The sequence below is a fragment of the Branchiostoma lanceolatum genome, chromosome 5, assembly GCF_035083965.1.
Source record: "Branchiostoma lanceolatum isolate klBraLanc5 chromosome 5, klBraLanc5.hap2, whole genome shotgun sequence".
Taxonomy (NCBI): domain Eukaryota; kingdom Metazoa; phylum Chordata; class Leptocardii; order Amphioxiformes; family Branchiostomatidae; genus Branchiostoma; species Branchiostoma lanceolatum.
In genome coordinates, this window is record NC_089726.1 from 12,071,624 (window position 1) to 12,093,012 (window position 21,389).

General features: G+C 40.8%; 1 protein-coding gene across 4 annotated transcripts in view; it reads left to right on the plus strand.

Moving 5' to 3' along the window:
* Nucleotides 1–21,389, plus strand: part of LOC136435166 (uncharacterized) — a 40,091-nt gene that overhangs the window by 2,281 nt on the left and 16,421 nt on the right. For 3 of the 4 annotated variants that reach the window (XM_066428404.1, XM_066428406.1, XM_066428407.1), the window contains exons 2-19: nt 10,746–10,894; nt 11,288–11,383; nt 11,743–11,815; nt 12,117–12,208; nt 12,478–12,612; nt 12,886–13,019; nt 13,633–13,745; nt 14,011–14,143; nt 14,448–14,554; nt 14,728–14,831; nt 15,091–15,163; nt 15,544–15,621; nt 15,945–16,099; nt 16,484–16,747; nt 17,256–18,447; nt 18,758–19,490; nt 19,789–20,011; nt 20,200–20,616. In XM_066428404.1, the coding sequence (XP_066284501.1) occupies nt 10,746–10,894; nt 11,288–11,383; nt 11,743–11,815; nt 12,117–12,208; nt 12,478–12,612; nt 12,886–13,019; nt 13,633–13,745; nt 14,011–14,143; nt 14,448–14,554; nt 14,728–14,831; nt 15,091–15,163; nt 15,544–15,621; nt 15,945–16,099; nt 16,484–16,747; nt 17,256–18,447; nt 18,758–19,490; nt 19,789–20,011; nt 20,200–20,616 (4,271 nt within the window). The remainder of the gene's footprint in view (nt 1–10,745; nt 10,895–11,287; nt 11,384–11,742; nt 11,816–12,116; nt 12,209–12,477; nt 12,613–12,885; nt 13,020–13,632; nt 13,746–14,010; nt 14,144–14,447; nt 14,555–14,727; nt 14,832–15,090; nt 15,164–15,543; nt 15,622–15,944; nt 16,100–16,483; nt 16,748–17,255; nt 18,448–18,757; nt 19,491–19,788; nt 20,012–20,199; nt 20,617–21,389) is intronic. The other variant, XM_066428405.1, reaches the window with a different exon arrangement.

Sequence of the window (21,389 nt, forward strand, 5' to 3'; positions counted from 1 at the left end):
ACAAATTTTATTTGTTCAAATGGTGTGAATGATAAAAGTGTTGTCAATAAACAATCCAGTTAATGCTTGTGCCTATGGGGAAAATTTTTGGGACCGAGAACAAGGCGTCACCATGGGCAGGTGGTCGGGTTGAAAAGGTGGTCGCTTGGGCAGGTTTGACTGTATTTGAACATGATAATAAACAATCGACTATTCTAATATGTAGAAAGGAATAATAGACACTCAACTATTCTGATATATATGGTGAAAGGATACAGAAATGCAACAAGATACAACATTTTAATTTTGTGGAAATAGTCAATCCAAAGGTACCAATTATTTTTCTGCTCTCAAGCTTAACATTTCTTTCAGCATGGCTGCTGACTTATCAAAGAGCAACCTCAAAATGAACCTTCATATCAGAAAGACAGAATTGTAGACTCAACCTTTGAATGTTTATAGATAAAGAGTTAAAATCATCTTTATTGTACTTGGAACAGACATACAAATACAAGATGAATATTTAAAAACACCTAGGACAGCCCCTTGTCTGGGTTAGGACACCCAGGAGGCGCAAGGTAAAAAGTAAGTCGTGTGCGTCGGACTGTTCAGACACCGAAACTGCATAAAAAGAATCTCTATACATATATGATTGATACTGTCAAACTACATAGAAACATATTGCACTGGTTCACTATTGCACTGTTTCATGGTACGTTACTATACTATCATTAACATGAGAACAATCCCGTGGGATTTTCCCATCCAACGTTCCTAGCACAGTATATGGCATATGAGGCACAGATTGCACATTTTCCCAGCCTGCTTTTCAGGTGACGTACTTCCCTGTCCTTGTGGCTAACAACACACAGTGACTTTAGCTTCGAGGTGTTCATGCCACTTACCCACCCCCTACTACCGATTTCAATTGTGACAAGTGTAGCTTTGTAGCTGCTATGGATGTGAATTTCATTCAACAAATCCTCAAATTTTGCCCCTTTTCTGTCCTCTGCATTACGGGCATTATCTTCAAAAAGAATAGTAAGTTCTACAAGAGTTAGCTTTTGTTGTATACAAATGTCTGGAATAAGCGACATGGGTAGAATGTCCGGTGGGATGGTAGCATGTGACCCCCCGTCTACTGAATCTGCGCTCAAGTCGCTCCTGATGGTGACCTGTTGTCCTGACTTGGTGCTGTTGTGTCGCCAGGTGTATTTAGTGTCCTTCAGGGCAACCGGACAACCGTTCAAAACATGTCGCAGTGTTTGGTGACCATGGCAAAGGGGACAGTTAGACTTAGAGGACAGTACTTTCCCCCATCGAACCAGGTTGTCACATGTAGGCAGCCAGTTGACCATACTACTCAGGGCAAACTCGAAGACGCCTCGAGGGTAATTACACAGAGAGCTTCTCCATTTAGTGTCCGACTGTTCAAGTTCAACAAGTTCAACCCAGTTTCCTTGTACTGTAAGGGATCTGCAGTGCTCTTCTATCTTTTTGTCTTCGGTCTAACGAAGATGGGCTTTTACCCTCTTGCACAACTTTTCCTTCGTTTGGTGGGGGTTTGCTTGAATGTCTTGTGGAATGGGACTGGACATTGTTTCGAGAGTGTCATTCACAAGTGTGTGACAGTCCAGGTTGCCCGTACACTTGCCCCTTAAGGATCCTTCCCTTTCTATTTTTGCTTCGAGTGCATTCTGGACACTCGGGTCGCCTACTGTAACAGCTGATGCGATGACGGCAGCATGTTCCTGGAGATAGATCTGTTCTACCGAGACAAGACCAACAACAAGACCAAGGCCCTGGCTGTGGTACAGGATTCCAGGGTTTGTTGACCTCTTCATGCCAGCCCATTTCTTCAGGTATTGGGTGACGCTGCTGCTCAGTTTCTGTAGGTGCGAACGTGTGACGTCATGGACTGACAGTAGGTACTTAATACTAGCGCCTTGTACGTAGACTCTATAGATCTCGCATTTGTACTCTCCTCTAATAGGTGATGCGTCGATGTTCATGATAATCCCATTCTTATCATTTGAGCCTATGATTGATTCCCTCAGGATGTCAGCAACAGGGCCAGAGGAGCCGCTAGCTGAGATGTAACCACCAAGGAACTTGAAAGGGGTTGTGATGATATTGTCCATGGGGTGATTTCCAATACAGATGGCAACATTTTTTGCAGAACCGCCACAGATGCTGAGAGTTTTGCATTTCTTTGGTTTCAGATACAAGTGAATTTACTGCTAACATCTTAGAAAGAGAGTAGCGATGACAAGCTTATCTGCTCTGTCTTGCCCTTCAATTGTTACTTTCTTGGTATTGTGGTATTTAAATCCCCAAAATATGTGACTGCCTGCTGGTACTGTTCATTGTCTAATCCGACGGTAAAAAAAAATGGTCTACTGATTTTTTTTCTGGTCTGTTTTTTTTACCAGTCAAGCAATAAATAAGCAGTTTTGTACTGGTACCATGTAAATCCCCCTACTTTGCCTCTGATGGGGTTATCTGGGGAACAAACTACAGTAAGTTGAAGTTGTAGATCATGGGTCTCATTGCATTCCGTGAACAGGCCGAAACTATAAGAAAAGGCTGGCTGTAGAGATATACTCATTGTATTCTGACTACCCAGGGTAGAAATTCTACCCCATTAATATGACATTTAATGATTATATCCTCAAGTGCCGAAGATGTCTGCATATGCAAAGTTATGGACATTTTGTGTGCAAATATAGATTTACTGTAAATGCAGAAATGTTTGCGGTGGTTTTAAGCTTGCAGTTTTCGCAGTGAATTCTTTACCACAAACCACTGCAAAGTCGGCGCAAACATTTCTGCATTTTACAGTTTGCACAGAAAAAGCGACTCCATTGTGTGACTGTACTGTCTGTAGCGCTACTGTTGTTTCAAACGCGAACTCAAAACCACCGCGAACACTCCATTTTCTCCCTACGACAAAATTAGATCCCCGCAAGCATTTCTGCATTTACAGTATTCTGTTGACTGAATCAGAAACTTGCTGGCTATCTGGTCTTTTCAAAAGGTATTCATTCTAAATACTTGGAATGGTATTTCCTAGCAACAGTAATTGTATTACTATTAGCAGGAATGCTGTCTGCTGATCTTGTCAGTACTAGTTGTTCCTGGAGTTTTTCATATTATGATTCAAGTAAATGCATATACGATATGTATTTTAATGAGCTTCAAATGCATGACATACATGCCTTAATATTGATGTGAATGTATGATAGATCTACTGTATTATCAAAATGCATCAGGTCCTTGTAAAATCCATCAGGTCCTTGTATAGCAGTCAGTCGTTAACAAAACTGTAAGTCCACATCATATACATGTATATACAGAATATGATAGCATGAGTCAACATTTACATTTGTATCTTTAGTATCAACATACGCTCAAATAGTCAAAAGGTACTGTGACTGTCTAATGTTGGTACCTGTTCCACAGATATTTAGAATAAATACAAGTAAACAGTAAATGTATATATATATAAATGTTTAATATGTATTTCCACAGTTCAGTCTACCCAGATATATACTATTTCATGACAAGAAATGTAATGATCTTTGGTGTGTAATGATATAACAAGTCATTCATAATCATAAGACCCAAAGATGGTTCAATTTAAGTGGTCTGCCATCTATCATCACAGACTGTACAAATGCTAAAAGTGCCATTTAGAAGTGTCAGAGAGGGATTGTTTTCATAGCTTAGTTTAGAATAATTTGTTTGGTTTGTAAAGATTGCAGCTCTGTAAAAGTATTGACACGATGAAAAGGTTTGTAAGCCATTGCTCTAGGCCTAAAAACAACCTGTGAAATGTACATGCTGTGTTTTAGAACTTGAAGGTCTGTCCACATTGTGTAGAATATTGGGAAGACTGGTTTTGGCAGTTGTTTTGATCTACACATTTGATTTGTACCTGTAGAAGAAGACTTGTATATGGATAATAGCTTGTGACTCAAGCCTAGGCCAGTCCATCACAATGTGTTACATATGGTACATGCAACTCAAAATGACTTGCTGGAAAAACCTGTTTTGGTCACAAAGATTCTTACTGTACTTATCATTCACGACATTCTCAAGCAAATCTCCAGTTTGGTTTGGGAGTAGTTTTCACTAAGTGTTCTTGTAGTTTTCACTAAGTATTCTATAATTAAAACTAAAACAGCAGATTAATGAAGGAATGGTGGTAGCAGAGTAGAATTTTTTATGCAGTTTTGTGGGGGGGGGGTGCACAGCATGCACAGTCAAGTTCCAAGTAATTAATTCCACTGTCCCGGATACACCTGCAAATCCCAGCCCTGTCCCAGAACGCAATATGCATATGCAGGACTCAAGACGATCAGCCTGGCTTATGAACTGTTTGTATCTATCAATAATTAGTGGCAAAGTCAACTGTCAAGGCCTTTTAACAGCCTTCAGCAGCATGTATGTTGCAATGTGCCAATATGGGGCATGTACTGGAGTTGTTAAAGATACAATAGAATTCATCACGGTTTCTGTTGGAACTTGGATGTTTGGTAAATGTTGTATCAGAATTCCATCCGTTGCCAGCGATATCTTTTCCTAAACAACTACATGTACTACCGTATTTTCTCGATTAAAGTACGCACCCTAATTAGAGCACGCACCCCCGATTCGGGCAAAGTTCCAGGCAAATTTGCGGCCTTGAAACGTAAAATGAGAAAACCTGAATAAAGTACGCACCCCTTCTCCGGGCCGATGCCACAGTTGAAATGTTCGGACAAGTACATGTCCTGAAGGCGGTTACTACCACAAATAATTGTTTAAAAATACATTTAAGTCGTTTATTAAGTGATTGTGTCGTAACTTCTTGCAGTATTCTAGCGGGAACTCTTTCATCCTTTACAAACACGTTGAACTTCATCATGGTTACCCTGCTCGGTTCATATAATAGCGCCGGCCGTGAGACAGATGTGCAAATCATCGGAGGAAAATTGCGATCATATTCACAACACTGGGTAAGAAATTGAGAATGATGTGGTCAGAAAACACTCTCCCGATACTGCCGATATATAGTTATTTTTTTATATAAATCCGAAGAACGCGACCGTCGAACTTGAAAATAACATATATAGTTTTCACGGCAACGCATACCATACCGATCGGCCCGGCAGACAACTGTCAAAAGAAACGGGCTGATGGCGAAAGTCGTCTCCTACTTATATATATAGGCGGCCTATTTTCTTATCATTTTCGTGTAAGACCGAGAAATGATTATATAAGTTCGAGACCCGGTATTTCCCCGTCAAATACGGCATTACATCCAACCGAAAACTGGAAAACCGCAATGCTTTCCTGCCGCGCCTTGCCCTTCGCTGCCCCGACACGCCTCCCGAGGCTTGGATTGCGTAATACTATGCAAATATTGCGTGACGTAATCGCGATACGCATCTCTTATTGGCTGCTGCCAAATTCGTGGCGGGAAATGGAGGCGGCAGGACAGGCCGAGTTTCTATGTCCGAGCTTTGATATACCTGCCGAAATTATGCGTATTAATACTATTATGACGTTTATATCGGTGCATGCGCAGAATTTAACGGGCCAACTTTAGAAGAAAGGAGTCATCTGTCAAAGAGTCCGCTTTGAAGATATTTTAAGGTGCATTTTTATCTAAAATTTTGCCGCCGAAGTTACCGGAAGTGGTGAAACGTACTTCAAAACAACATCGTCACCGGGGATCGGGATTTGTATTTCTTCTTCGAAAATCACAAAATAAAAGAATTCATGTCAGTACGGATGTCTTATATGGTGTACTTACGGTGCCGGTATTTTTTTCGGGGTTCCTTGGGCACTGGGATCGACTGGGTGCCGAACCATGCCGGCGGCATGACTTGATCCGGGCGCCGGGTGCTCAGTACGTCAGCTTTCTTATGTACTAGTACGGTACATATCTATTTGTCGTGTTAATATCAATGATACACATACGAAACACTGTCGTTCATTGAAGTTCAACTTTATTTTCACGCGTCAACATTCTTATCCAAACGTTTTATGGACGAATCGGTGCTATTCTAAGGTCCCCTCGTCCTTGTTCCGGCTGGTTTGAGGTTCTGTTCCAAGTTGTCCAGACAGTGACCTCAAACAAAGTACGCACCCCCGCTTTGGCGATATCCTGAGACACTTTTCGGATTTTGAAAAGTTTCAAAAGTGCGTACTTTAATCGAGAAAATACGGTAGTATATGAAAATGATACACGGGATACATGTATTATCATTAAACATTGTAGTTAAATAAGCAAACACAATCTTAAATGCGTTAATAACGATATGTTTTAACAAGGACATTATAGCCGCGAGTTGTAGCACTCCTATTAATGGACTTATCTTCCGCGCTGTTCTCAGCTGCCTCCAATTCTGCCAGATCGTCTTCAAAATCCCCTCAAGTCCGTAAAATCATTCCAAACAAAGTCCTCGTCTCTCGGTTGCGCCATCGTGACTTTGTGTTAACAATAGCAGAGAAGCTTCCGGCCCCTCGGGATAAATTTCGGGGCAATTCGTATACATATCATTATGTGTCAATTGCTTTTTTCACACATGAATCAAACGTTTATGAATAGAATAGAGACTGATTCCAACTCCAAGCTCAGTCCTTCCTATATGATCTCTTTGGTTCCACACACTGACGCACATGTAAGTATGTGCTGAAAATCCTATGACTATGAGAACCAGCCTCAGTGCATCTAACATCCAAACATAAGTGATGAATCAACTGATTTGTATACCGTCATCATGTGCAATTTTTTCATGCACACATTTTTCACATGCAATTTGTGGTTAACATTTCGGTTGTGAAAATGATCACTTACAATCATGTACCTAAATACTACCGGTATATCTGATATTTTGCGTTCACAGAATAAATGTAGTAGTACTACATGTAGTACTAATATCACAATTTGTTGAACATTTTGTTCCTATTGTTTGATCATTTTTCGGTGTGAATTTTCATTTTTCTCTTGCACGTAAACATTAAGGATTGCTTTTGCTGTTGCAATGAATAAAACATTACCTGCCATGTGAATAAGTTATATCATTCATACAATACAGAGGCTATGGTTATGAATTATCTATTTCTCATCCGATCCGACCCCCAACCAAACAAGTTAATAAAGTTACAGATACTTTTTCACATGTTTGCATCCATAGTCAACTTGTTTTATTCTGCCTGAAACGCAAAAATCCGTCAGAAAGAGAGTGCGGCTCTCGACAGAAAAACGTAAATTCAGCCGCCATGTTGGATTCATCAACTATCGCTAAATATTGCGAGAATGCGTGAGAGTAATGGCGCATCATCTGCAGTACCGGTAGATACCAGTAGAGGGCAGTGTTTCAGTCGCAATTATATTTCTATGAGCGAAGTCACTTACTAGCGCTGATTTTTCATTCACCAATTGCAATTTCTAATCAGTGCTGATTTTTACTAGCGCTGATTAGAAATTGCAATTGGTGAATGAGTCCCTTTACTAAGCTGGGATTTAAAGAAATTTTTTTTAACTTTGCATCAATTATTATAGAATAAACAAAGAAATTTGTTAAAATGTTATGACAGTCAGATAGAAACCGGACAATGACATAGACTATAACTGTATTTAGTAATTATTATACATGTAATTCACCTGTCAATTGGTAATTTTATTCTGGGGGTGCTTTTAAGTTTTAGTAGATTTAGTTCACCCCTCCGGGCAGCATGATCCATCCTCGAATACAATGTGGGAGTGGCCCAAAACCCACTAAATGGATCGACATTGATGACGCTGCCACTACCTCACAATTCTCATGCTCCAGCACATGAGGATTGAGTGCACTGTGAGGCCAACAGTCAGTGCATTTGATGTACTGATGTCACCAGTAAAAAAGAAGAAGAAAAGGGAAACCCTACCTACCGACCCTATTTTTTTCAGGACTGTAATAGAAACCACAACATTTTTTTCCTAGGCCTTAGAATAACAAAAGTTTAATTTTGCTAATATTGTCATCAAGTTAAGATGAGAGTTGAAGGTTTGTTGGTCTGTTTGTTTGTAGGTTGGTCGTTTGGTTGCTTTGCTATGTTACAATGATAGTTGATTACCGGTAATGTTGGAATACTAGATATTATGACACTTTAGTGGATCAAACAGTAAGAATACTTAGAATAGATACAGCTCCAAAGTCCCAAGGTGGCATGTTCATTTTGATTCACCATTAAGCAGGTTTACAACTACATTTGTTGCCCACCCGCACCCTCTCCTTTTTAGCCCAACGGTTTTTTGAGTGTTGGCAGCTAGGGTTCCAATATAGCCTGACTAAATGGTCGGGGAGTCTAGGTTTCATTACAGACAGGTTTCCATATAGAATACAACACAGGGTACTCCGTATCACCTGAGGTACCAGCCCAACTGTGGGTCGGATCGCCCAGCGGCCGTAGGTCTGACCTGCGTGAGGGCTGGGACCGAAGGTGATGTAGAATACACCATGTTGTATTTTATTTATGTCATACACACCTGAGAAAACTGTTATTTCAATGTGAAATGCTCCAGAAAAGAGAAAAGTTGGTGTCCTTGAACAAAAAATTTTAACAGCTGCACATTCCAACATCCGAATTCAGTATCCAAATTTTCAACAGCGGCACACTCACTGCACTCAAAATGCATTCTAAATATTCTATGGTAGCCCATGTGATAAAAGTAGAAACTTGTGTGATAACCCCCGGTCAAGAATATCCGTATCAAAAGTTTTTGCGGCCCAGGTATGACATACATGTGTAAATGCACATATCGCACTGGACCTGTGCACAGCATGTTGGTGACCTCATTGCCACCAAGCGATTTGACAGCGTGCTCAACAAATTTCTTTGATAAAAATGCTTTGTGTATTTTGTTATCTTTTTAGTGACATTACGTGGCGTCGTGTGACGCGATCGGTAGGGCGTTTCAACCAGAACAAATTTAAAGCAGTCCCAAGTTCGAAACCACTGATATGCCCAGATGTTGTGCCCTCGCGAAATGCACTTTACATGACTTTTCTCACGTCACTCAGGTGTAAACTAGTCCTAGCTTCAGTTAGGGACGTTTCTCAGACAGGACGTTAAATGAAGGTCACGTGTTTGAGGAGAGTCACACCTCGAGCATGTTAAAGAACCCACCGCACTTATCGAAAAGAGTAGGGGTCCTTCCCGGTGTGAGACTGGTTCAAAACCTACATTCCTTTGGCCGCACATTGGGCAATTGTCGTATTGAGGTCACCTGAGTTAGTGTGGAATGGCAGTCTAAGTTACTCTAAGTCTAACTCTCTAGAATGCATTACCTGCATTTTAAGAGGGAAATTTGTGAGGCACAGTGGGGGTTATTTACCAAGGGTATTTCGTGACTTACTGACTTGTAATGCATTTTCTGACAAATGGGTATTCTTTTGACTGGCATCAATAGAATCAGCGCTTACACAATCTACTTGTCCAAAGAGGGTATGTAAAAATTTACATGTGCACTGAGTTGTATCACCATGACATTCAGCTTGAAGTATATTGATTTTATCCTCTGTACTAACGGACTAATCCAAAGATATTTAGAATAGCATCACAAGGTACACATTTTTCATGTTATCCCCCAAATAACCTTGGTTTCTCCTCTGGTGAATGGTACACCTAATAAAGTTTGATATGGAAAGTCATTCGGCTGAGTGCCTACTGATATAAATTATCACATTGCATGGCATAGAATGATCTCCATTCATATGAAGAAATATGAATCCTTCAGCTTGTTTGATCAACTGGGTTATAATATACATTTGTACCTCAGAGGGAACCCATGTCTAATAATAAGACTGAGTTATGAAAATTATGAAAATGCATATGCATGTCTATCTGATACAGTTTCTTTCTGCAATAAATGATGATATAACATATCATACATTGTAACTGCTTATTATGATCCACATGCCTGTGTGTACTTTGACTTTGCCAGTGCATCTAATAATCTAAATTTTTCAATTGAAATATTGATAGGAATAAATTTGCCAGGTTTATTCTGAGCCACCTCTCGGAGGGGGTCTGTGACGGTTTGTAATAAAATGGTTACAGATAATTATCATCATGAACCCAAAAGCGGCATGAAACCGGTTTGCCTTGGTGTTTACGACATTATACCCCCGAGTACGTTGGGTCATAGTTTGTGATGTCACTCTTGGTTAGCCCGGAAAGGTGAAAGTTTTTAGCTGTGAATTGGATATTTCGGCCGCGTTGTTTAGTCATAAAATCTTGTAAAGGCCCTCAACTCGAGTTCTAACTGGTGGGCTGAGGAACAGCAGTCCCTATGTATATTCTGAGGAATCAGGAGATGTAAAAGAAAGTTGATTGCATATTTCGGAACCAGGATTTGTTCAAAGAGATTTCCAAGGCATGACAGTAGCTAGTTCAGTGCCGATCAAAGAAATTTCCAAGGCTCTGAGGCTGAAGTACAAAATCACAACAGACCCAGCAGGAGAGATTGCATTATGCAAATCGATGTAAACCGTTTTGAGCGTGAGTGCAAGTTTGCTCGCAAAATGTGAAGCATTTTAAGTTGGAAACAAATAAAACCGTTTAGATTTTTGTATCATGAATGGGGCCTAGATATCTGAGTGCAACCATGTATAATGTATTTGATGGTTAGACCACAAACATGTACTATGTGTTAACGGGTACTTGTCCTGTAGTGTATGCTTGCATCTCACTATTAACTGTATCAACTCATCTGTACTTTTGCCCCACAGAACTACTGGAGGAGATCTCGCTGACGTCCCGTGAGTTCACCCACGAGCTGCTTCCTCAGGTGTCCCTGTGCTACAGGGATCCAGCCATGAAGAACAAGATCAAACACCTCAAAATCTACATGGTCCACAACCAGGAGCTAGTCAAGGAGGTACACCTTTTTAGTTGTCTTGTCTTATGGCTGTTATAGAAGGAAGGTAGATACATGAAGACCAAGAAGTGTTTGTTTTAGAATGAATATTGAGGTATGTTGCAAGTTAGATTTTAAGTTGAGATATGCCACTGTTGATAATAAATGATATTTGAGTATGTAAGTCAAAAAAGTTAACCACTTGTTAGTTACCTTTTTGTCCGTTTGTCGCAGCTGGTTGATATAACAAGCGTTTGTGAGAGTCAGGTCTTTCTGTAGTTATTATGCTCTGTAAGTCTGAATAGCATTAGAAAGGTCTCTGGCTTGATATAGTTGGACATTTGATTGCAAATGACATAATGTATGTAAATCTTATTGTATTACAAATGTGATACAAATCTTGTGCCTTTCCAGTTCCATGAGAAGAGGAGGGAGATGAAGGGGGAGGGCAGGACAGACAAGGACCTGGCAGAACAGCTCGGCTTCCTATGCCTGGACACCTTCGAAGATGTAAGATATACTTCTGGAGGACTACTTTGAAATGTTGTAGAAACTTTATGATTTCTTGCTCAACAAAGCTGCACACCGCAAGCCAAATGGTGCCAATAGGTTCTCTTGTCATTTTCCATTGAAAGATCAGTTTGTGCTCCTTTTACTAAATTTTTAGCTGTTTGATATTCCGAAAAGACTCCATTTGCTTAGAGGTAATCTGCCATAGACCCTGCAGTGATGTTTTTTTTTACTGTTTGGAGGGAAGTTAGTAGCATCATTTTTCATTTAGGTTAATGTAATAAACTATTCATTTCTGTATGATTTACATTGGCAGGAGTAAAGATAATTGAACGATTGTTAAACTTTCTCTCCACCAGGCCCAGAAGGTGTGTCAGACAGGACTGACGGTTGGTAGCAGCTTTCTCTCCAGCCTAGGACATCCCAACATGGGTAAGTCAGGTTGTACAGCAACAGGAATATACTCACAGAACATTGTTCTACAAAGCTTGTTGAAATGGTGCAGGTCAGCAACTTTGCACATTTTCTCCTTTTATGTTTCTGAAAATTGTCAGATATAAACTCAGGAATTGTTGGCATATTTATGGATGAAAGTATACTGATGAATTGCCTTTTGTGCATCTAGTTCACATTGTTCACTCATTGCCTGGTACTATTGCCTGATGAGTTACCTCACTTGTCTAGATACGATGATAAAGTCTTGATCAATAACTGATAATGAATGTCTCTGTAGGTGTGTACGTGTCTAGGTATGCGGACATCATCAAGCCAGGGCCCCTTATAAATGGCACCAAGGGATTTCTTATCATCTTCAAAGTCATCAAGGTAAAGTACTCCAACTGTTCAGCCTTGGTTCAGCTTAAGGACAACTTTCCATTAATACATCACACAGTTGTGTGAGAATCAGACTAGCCTTACAGCAGATATCAATATTGAAATCTTTGTCCTCGGTGCTGAAAAGCAATCCGATGAACTGAAATACACATTTCATTGTTTTTGAATCACTTACTTGCTTAGAAAGTGCAATTTCCTTAGAAAGTCATGTTAAGTATATATATATAATTGATCCCCATTGTTCTGTACTTATGTTATAGGGAAAGATGAAGTCAGTGGTGGAGAACAACTCATGGAATTTTACAGAGCCAACACCAAACTTTGATTGCCATGTGTCCAAAGCATTGGCTGAAATTGGGAGCCTTCAACCAAACCAGGCTTTCCATGCAGCACAGGTACGGTATCTTTGATATCAGTTTGTTTGTTTGTCTATTAGTGAATAGATGAAGATGGAAAGTCCTGCCATGAAATGTAATATATGATTCATGAATGAAGAAAATTTGTTTTATTCTATATCGTTATATTGCATGCCCAAAGTTTATCAATAGGAGTCATTAGTAATTCTACCTTTAACATCATTTACTATATTTCACTTCATGATTTTTGATTGAAAATGTTAAGTACACTTTTGTGACCATGTTAATTGCTACATTTTATCATGCCCACAGTACTACTTGTATGAGTTTGGAGACCTGGACATGCTGAAGCGCCCTCGACATGTCCTCCCGTACGCCGTTGTGCAGTTTGAAGTGTTTGGGGGGTCTCAAACATTCCCTCTCATGGCCTCCTCAGCACAGACAAGGTATGTGGGAGCCAGACAATTGACCTGCTTGGTAACTGTATAACATTTTACATATCCATAATTTGCATGACGAAAAAATGCAGAAAGGTATTTTCACTTCCACCGAAAAGGTTATTTTTTCACGTTCGTAATTTTGCTATATAATTGGTTTATTCATTTTCTAATTCTTAACATTGTTTTGTTTGTTGGCTCTCTCAGTGCAGTACTTTCTGGCCTTTTATCCCTGTCACGCAGTCAATGGGCTTTGGTTTATTTTTTATTTTTGTTGATCGCTAATGGTTGCCTAATATAAAGATTGGCATAGACTCAAGTATATTTTCACCTGAAAATCTACCCCATCACATTGGACGGGGAACTTGTCTTGGGGAACTGCGAACATCGGCCGATCTCTAAATATCTCTAAATGTCACTTAGAGCTAGCAGCCTCATCATCCAATTGATTTTCTTGCTGTGTGAGACAGGCTTAAAGACCACTAAAGATATGACTTCACAAAAAGTTGTGATGATTTTACACACACAATTTTGGCTGAATATGGTTGTTGTAGCGTTAGCTTCCACCATTTTCATGTCCTGTACTACACTGACGTTTCCTTTGTTGACATGGTCTTGCCAGGTTGCCCCAGAGACCACATCCATCCTACCCACCAGTCAGTGCACCTAGACCCTCCAGTATGTCTCATGTGGCGCCATCCTACCCAAGCTATCCTTCAGCACAGATGGTGGAAGGTAGGTACATTATAGTTTTAGAATTTAGTTTAGACTGAATGCAGAAGCTATGCAGAAAACGTTCCTTTATTTCTGAAATGTAGAATTCCAGATTAGCAGCAATGTACAGTTAGAACAATCATTTTATAACTGTTGTATCAATCATTGTATCATGAAAAAGTACAATAATATAGAAATCAGGTGGAATATTAGAGGGTATTTAAAATGGTTGTTTTAAGATATGACAGGTGTAATGTTTTCTTATTTGTCTTTTTTTTAATGTTAGCAGCTAGGAGGCCACAAGTGGATCTAACAGAGGAGGGGTATGAACTTTGGACAGGTCAGCTTGTGAACAAGGAGAATCTACTGTGTGAAATCCAGCTACGCTCACCAACATGCACCCTCCTGCCCATACAGATGTAAGAAAGCCCGTAAACAACTTCTTCAGTAAAGGTCACTATAAAAATGCATGTAGCACATGTACAGTGTAACATGTGCTTATGTACAATCTAACATGTGCTTTCAAATTTGTGTTAAAGTTATACTCGGGCATCCATTATGACAGTATAGCTCAAACCTACTTTCCTCAAAATATTCATCAGTCATGTGTGGTATGATTTGTCTACAATTCCTATGTCTCATCATAGTTGTAATTGAGTGGTCCAATACGCCAGATAATCTCTTCTTCTTGATTCTTAATGGTGAATTCTGTATTACATACAGGGAAGAGCAGATTTGCATCAGTGGCAGGATTCCCTTCCATAAGCTACAGAAGAATCTGCCTCGCCCCATCTTCACTAAGCTGCCCAAGGGATCAAACCATAGGGAAGGTGAGGCCAAATAGCTTTTGTCTACTGGCAAAACATAAGCCACACAAAGGATTCTTTACGTGTATAAAAGTATGTGCATGATTGAAAATCTACATTTCTAATTTTGTATATTTCTACAAGGCAAGGCTACAGCTTAGGTTTATTGTAATCATGTGTTTTCTGTCCCTTTACAGTCCATGTTGGTGACAAGTACTTCATCTACTGTGAAGTAAAGGCAGTGATAGATGTGGAAAACAAGCTTGTCTCGCTGCTGAACTTCATGGAAAAGAAAAAGGAGGTTGGTATCCTTTGTTCTCTAACAGCTTTTTGTTGCGGCACAATCAGCTCAGACTACCCAGGCCTAGTCTATGTTTGTACATCGGTGCCTTACTTAATGTTACTATAAAGTATAAGTAACATTATGAATGTGAATGTGAATATCAATTTTTGATGGAATAGATGTAGAATCCTGTTATAAGTGATGTGCCATATGACCAACTGTGTTTATAGTCTCTGAAAGATGAGATATTGGGGCTGACACCTGTTTCTGTTTCCAGGCTTGTATAGCTGTCCTACCAGAGGGAGTGCAGCTGTTGCTGTTCCCCAGCTGTCAGATGGCACAAGACTTAGGTATGCAACATGGCAGATGCACCTGTTAACATTCAGTAGTGTTACAGTCCTTTCTGTTATTTCAAAGTACAATCAAACATGTACAACTGACTACATAAGAACCACCAGGCCAATGTGACCACTTTTGGTGGTCCCTTTGATAATTTTTCCCATTGACACAAGAATTAAGAATCCTGTCTATAGTGACCACCTGGCCACATAGTCCAGATTTCCTCAGTCCCCTGACTGGTCTTCTTGGGCAGGGTTTTGACTGTAGGTTGATAACTGTTTGAGCAACAGCCGTATGATGACCAGTTTTTAGAGTTAGGAGGGATATTTGTGGTTAAATTTGGATATGTATAAACTGGACAGTTGATGCAGTGTTCTTCCACTCTCTGCAGGTATCATCGACCCCAGCTCCCCCATGATGCTACATGGGCTGTTTGTGTCACCCTCCCCCATGCTGGTTTCCCTCAGAGGTCGGTTACATTGTTAAATTTCAGAAGTAAAGATGAGATTAGATACATTGTGGGGTTAAATGGACACTCTCCAATCTAGGAACAAAATACATGAGACCGAAGGTATAGATTGGGCTAGTTTACTTTTTTGAGTAAATGATAGCTTTGTCTAACTTGTTTTATTAGCATCCGTTTGATTTGAGTGTCTGCAAAACGTTTTTCTGACTTAGATTCATGATTACCTCATTTTAGCTCCTTGTTATCCACATGTTGAATGTTTTGAATGATTGATGAAATTGATTCCAAGACAGGAACTGACAGTAAGTTTTATTCATGTCCTACAGATTGTAGCCTAAGGAAGAACATCAAAGCCCCTGTGGATGGTGCATCTTTGTATGGCTCTGCCTCTCCCGCCACACCCTCCTCCTCTGTGTCAGAGGTGGAGTCCCCCAAGACACCGAAGGTGGACACAACTGAGCTCAGGAGTGCTATGATGCAGGTAAGATCTCAGCAAGCTGCAGTTTCTCTATCTTTGGCAGATTGGCTTTATGTTTGTCACCTCTGTTTGCTATGAAAGCAACAATGTGTGATTTCAATTTTTTCTGTTAACTTTTTAACTCAAAGCATAGGGTCTTAAATGATATGTGATGTCCTAACACAGATATAAACAAAGGTGGCTGTAAAATAATAAGTAACATTTTCAGTGTTACCACTGTTACAGCTTTTATATTGATATTGAGGAGAACCCTGTATAGTACCAAGCTGTCACTTACACATCACATGATAGTTTTCACAATGTAGTGACATCCTGTAATGGACATTGGCAGGACCTTATCATGAATGTCCCAGTAAACATTAGAATGTCTTTGATTTTCTCCCAAAGGTTTTTGAGCTTCAGAAGATGCAAGCTGAAGGAAACATGACTGTCCAGGATTCAATCCAAAACCTGGAGCGACAAAACCAGCTGTTACGCAACCTTCAGGCGAAGGTCGAAGTTCACAGTAAGACACTGGCTGAGGCCCAGCAGAAGAAGGTTCTTCAGGAGACAGATGCGTTTGACAACACAGATTTCACTGTACCCAAGTATCCCCTTGTGTCACGTCTACAACTGGAGCAGTGTTTTGCTCATCAGCACTCTTTCATCCATGTAAGAGCTCACATTCGTATATGAGTGTTTGTGAGAAGACAACACAAACCAATTCCTCTTTATTTTTGAGTACTTAAAGCATTATACCTTTTTAAAAAAATTTCTCTTACTTGATATACTGTAAATGCATGTAATTTCGCAGTGATTTGATTTTGCAATAAGGTGAAATGAGTGTTCACAGTAGTTTTTAGGTCAATGCTGAAACATTGTGGTAAGTGAGCAGAAGACAGAACGAGCATTCAAGTTTTAAGAAGAGGTTACCATTAAACTACAGAGAACTTACATGCATTTACCGTACCTTCACTACTATTTAGGAAATGGTACAAGGGACATAAGGACAAAATACATAACAATTACAAAATTTGTAATTATATTGTATTAAACTTGGAAACTGAAACTTTGGAACTGAAAGTATACTTGTACATTGTTTGAAAACAATAGCCTGTTCCATAGTTTTCTTCTCTTAAAATCTCATTTGTAGTAACTTGCTCTTTTTGTTGGTTGGCAGCGCTGGCAGCTTGAGCTCCAGAGACGGCAACACCAGCCAGGCAACATGGACCCTCGCCTGGCACAGGTCCCAGCCTTCCCCCTTCAGCAGCACAGTGGCCAGCCCTCCAGCAGGACGGGTCCCATGCCGTCCCCATACCCCCACCAGATGTACCCTCTCAGGCCACATGCACCCCACCCGCAGGGACGCAACATGCCCATGGGAACTCCCACTCAGTCCTCTCCTGGACCAGGCTCCATGTCCGCGCAGCCCCGTCCCCCTTTATATCCAGTGTCGTCTTACGGTGGATCAATTCCAGCGCTGTCTGGATCAACCCCACCACAGCTAGGTGCCACACCCTCCTATTCACCTGGCGGGGCGTCGCCTTTCCTCCAGCAACCAGCCTCAGGTCCGCAGGCTATCTCCCGTCTGGGAAAGTTCCCGCTCTCTTCCCTGCCCCCAAACCAGAAAGCGAACGATCCGAGGCTGAGGAAACACTTAGAAGCACTGCAGCCAAAGGTCCCTGCCGTGGCTAGGAGCAGCTCGCTGCCATCTGCACAGGGGAGCACAGCTACAACTACGGTAGCTTCCCCCCTGTTAAGCTCACCACTCATAACTGCGTCCTCTCCCCTTCTAACAAGTGAAAAGACTGCTCTATCAGACTCACCAACAGGGGTTAGCATGGAGAAAGTTCCTCCAGCGAGAAGTCATTCCCTTTCTGAACACCAAGATCCACCTACAAGACCCCTTCCTCTTAAGAAGGAGACACCACCACCACCCCCAAAAGCTCCAGAGTCACCCGAAGCAGCACAGGTTCAAGAAGAAACAGAAGAGTCTAAAGTTCCAGACACAGGACTTACAGACAAGCAAAAGCCACCTACTAAAGCTTCAGGCATAGCAAAGGGGAAAGATGCAGCTTTGCTGCCTAAGGCTGGAGTAGTGAGTAATATCCCCTTGGAGGAGAAAGAAGAAATGAAGGCATTTCTGGACACTGTCTTTGAGGAGACACCAGCAGAAAGCAGGATTTCTAGTGCATCAGAGATGAAGAACTTCCTGGACACTGTTGTAATAGGAAAACAACCTCAGAAGAAAAAGCCACTGAAAGAAAAGGAAAAGGTAGTGGTGACTCAGAAGAAGATGCCTGAGAAAAGGAAAGAAAGACCTGAGAAGGAAAGACTTCCTGAGAAAAAAAGGATCAGAATGCCGGAGGAAGGTAAACCAACTTTTATAAACATGTTCAAATTCTTACTTCTAAGTTCAATACTTAATTCTGTCCTACGGGAATCAGTGTTTATTTTACTTCTCAGAATTATCTAAATATGATAGTTTGATGGTGCTCCTGTATCATTGTCAGTTTTAGAATGCTTGTTACATTAATGAGTATAATACTTAATGTTTGACACCTAGATTGTTATGACTTCATCGTTTATGACTGAGCACACAAGTAAACCTGTTAGAATTGTAACTATTGTACATATGAATTATGCTTACTTTCTCTGTATTTTTCCCCACAACTTCCATAGATATAATTAAGAGGTGCATGCTGCCCAGCATAAGTAACTTGACCATTCCACGAAAGAAGCCCACTCAACAAGAGAAACCATCTGTGGTAGAGTACAACCATGGTGCCGGCTCTACAACAATAGACTACCAACACGGCTCTTCATCTGGACCGAAAATCAGTCCCGTGTCCAAGGTGGTGGATTATGGGCATGGAAGAGACATTGTGGAGCAGTCGGTGGAGGAAGAAGAGGATGCTGACATCAGGATGCAAGCAATTGTGGTGGACTATGGGCACCAGCCACCAGCTGCAAATCTTTTGGACACAGAAAAACTAACAACTGCAGACACTGTTTCAAATGCTGATGAGAGTACTCTAATGGATGACCAACAACATCCTCCTGCTGGCATTGATGACATGATTGTGAAAGAGCCTGTCCAAAGTGCTGACTTAGCACAATCCAGGCCCACGGACACTAAAGAACTATTACCAGAACAGGAACAGGTTGATTCAAAGTTAGAACAGCAGATGTCTAAAGAGGTTGAACCAGAAGAACAAGAGAGCGTTCATGGGGAATCGGAGGAGGAATTGACAGAGGCATTCCTCTTCTGTAGAGACGTGTCCTATGGAGCTACAGACAGTTCACTAACTGTGACTGTTAGAACTGTAGATGATGAAGATGAGGATGGGACTGTCTATGATGGCTTGACAGACAGTGAAGCCCTAGAGCTGAGTGTCGTCAGAGCTGTCTTCTCGTGAGTACCAACCTTTTCCTCTCTCTTTTCCTGTGAGCTGCTGAGTGCTGCCCTCCTGATATCGAAGTCTGTAAATCAGCAAATAGCAGACTTTTCTACAATATTCTTTGCTACAATGTACAACATTATACATCAATCCATTCAACATTGAACAGCATATTATATAGCATATGTACAAATAGCAAATAACATATCTCTACTATGGGCTTCTCCATACAGGAAATTAGTATTGGTAGCGTGGTATATCAGCAAGGAGACTAGGTTGTGGCAAGAGTTTTAAAGAAGTTTTGTTTCCTAGGCATTACTATCTTGGTGATCTGGACCTTCAGGAGAATGGACAGGACTTTGCTGAGCATGTGCGAAACAGTATCCACGCAATGCACACTACCAGCCAGGAGGTCAGCACTGCGGACAGGCATGTTGTGGAAAATGCTGATGCAGCAAAGGAAAAGGAGGATGAAAATACCAGTGTACCTGCTACTGAGAGTACCAACAAAACGGTTGCTGATTCTAAGATTCAGGTTTGTATGTAGTCATTGCTTGGTCTCTACAGCAATTACAATGTATATTATCATTAACAGAAAATTCATTCTTAATTGAGGAGAGGGAGAGCAGAAACAAAATGATAAGGCACTAGTTAGAGATGATGTCATAAACATGCTCACTATTGCTGTGGTTCTGAAGGTGTTCAAACTTATTTTCCACCCAGGACAAAACCAAGAGAAAAGCTTCAACACTAAGTGAAAAAGCCACGTCTTCATTCAAGCTACGTGGTAAGAACTACTACGAGCCATCCCATGACCTAGGGGAACTCATGAAGGATCTGACCAGCCCTTCTTATAAAAGGACCCCTGCCCACAGACCTATGGAAGTAACAGTGTCTGAACTTGTTCCTAGTCCCACCAAGAAGTTTGAGAATTGTTCTGAGAAGTTCCGACACTCAAAAGATACTGGGGACTCCCAAGAGCTTGATCACACAGCAATTCATGCAGATAAGGAGGCTGCCAGGAAGCATAGCAAAAGTTCAAATGTGCAACAGATGTTGAGGTTATTGGATGATGATCTTAAATCTCATCAACAAGAGGAACAACAACAAGAGCAGGACTTGTATAAGGCCTATGAGAAGGTGAGAAATGTGTTCCTTTAATGTTTGCAAAGTTGCATTTTTGTCAATATTCGTCAGTCTCACAGTGTAATGCATGTTGTCGGAAATCGATTTTCCTCATTTTGCACTGGACAAGGTATGATACTTGGGAGCTGTGTCAGGCATGAATTCTGAGGTTTTTGGTGTGCCCTTTGACTCCTTTCCCTTATCTTACCGGTATTCTTTTTTTATTGAACTAAAAGAGTGAAGCTTTACACCAAATATCTCAGGATTTATGCAATAGAAATGTTTCACAGACTAGACACCTGACACTTAATTAGACATTATCCTATATGTATACATTTCTGTTAGGAATTCTCTTTCCTAACCTACTTCTCTCTATTCATAGTATGCACTATTACGATTCCCCATGTAGGCCTATGGTGCATCTGTCATGAAGCAGTATTGAGTTGGAGGAGGTTATTGTACTGTACTCTGTCCAGTCTCTCTCCCCCAATGCAAGCTGATGACACTTGCTGCTGATTATTACAAAGGTCCTGATGTTCCCAGCTTGACTTAGCAGAGAACATTGTTGACTACTTCTCCTGTCCCAAGAATTTGATAACTTTCCAAAAGGGACAAGTGCAATATGCCTTCTTTACACACTTGTCTAAGAGAAGTACCGCTTGTCGGCGCATGATTTGCCCCAAGATATGTTTTTTCTCTGACACCTGAGTCACTGCAAAACCAGCAGTGGTAGAAAGGAGGCGCCTAACTGCAAACTTCAACTTGTGTTCAAAGGGAGATGGCCACTC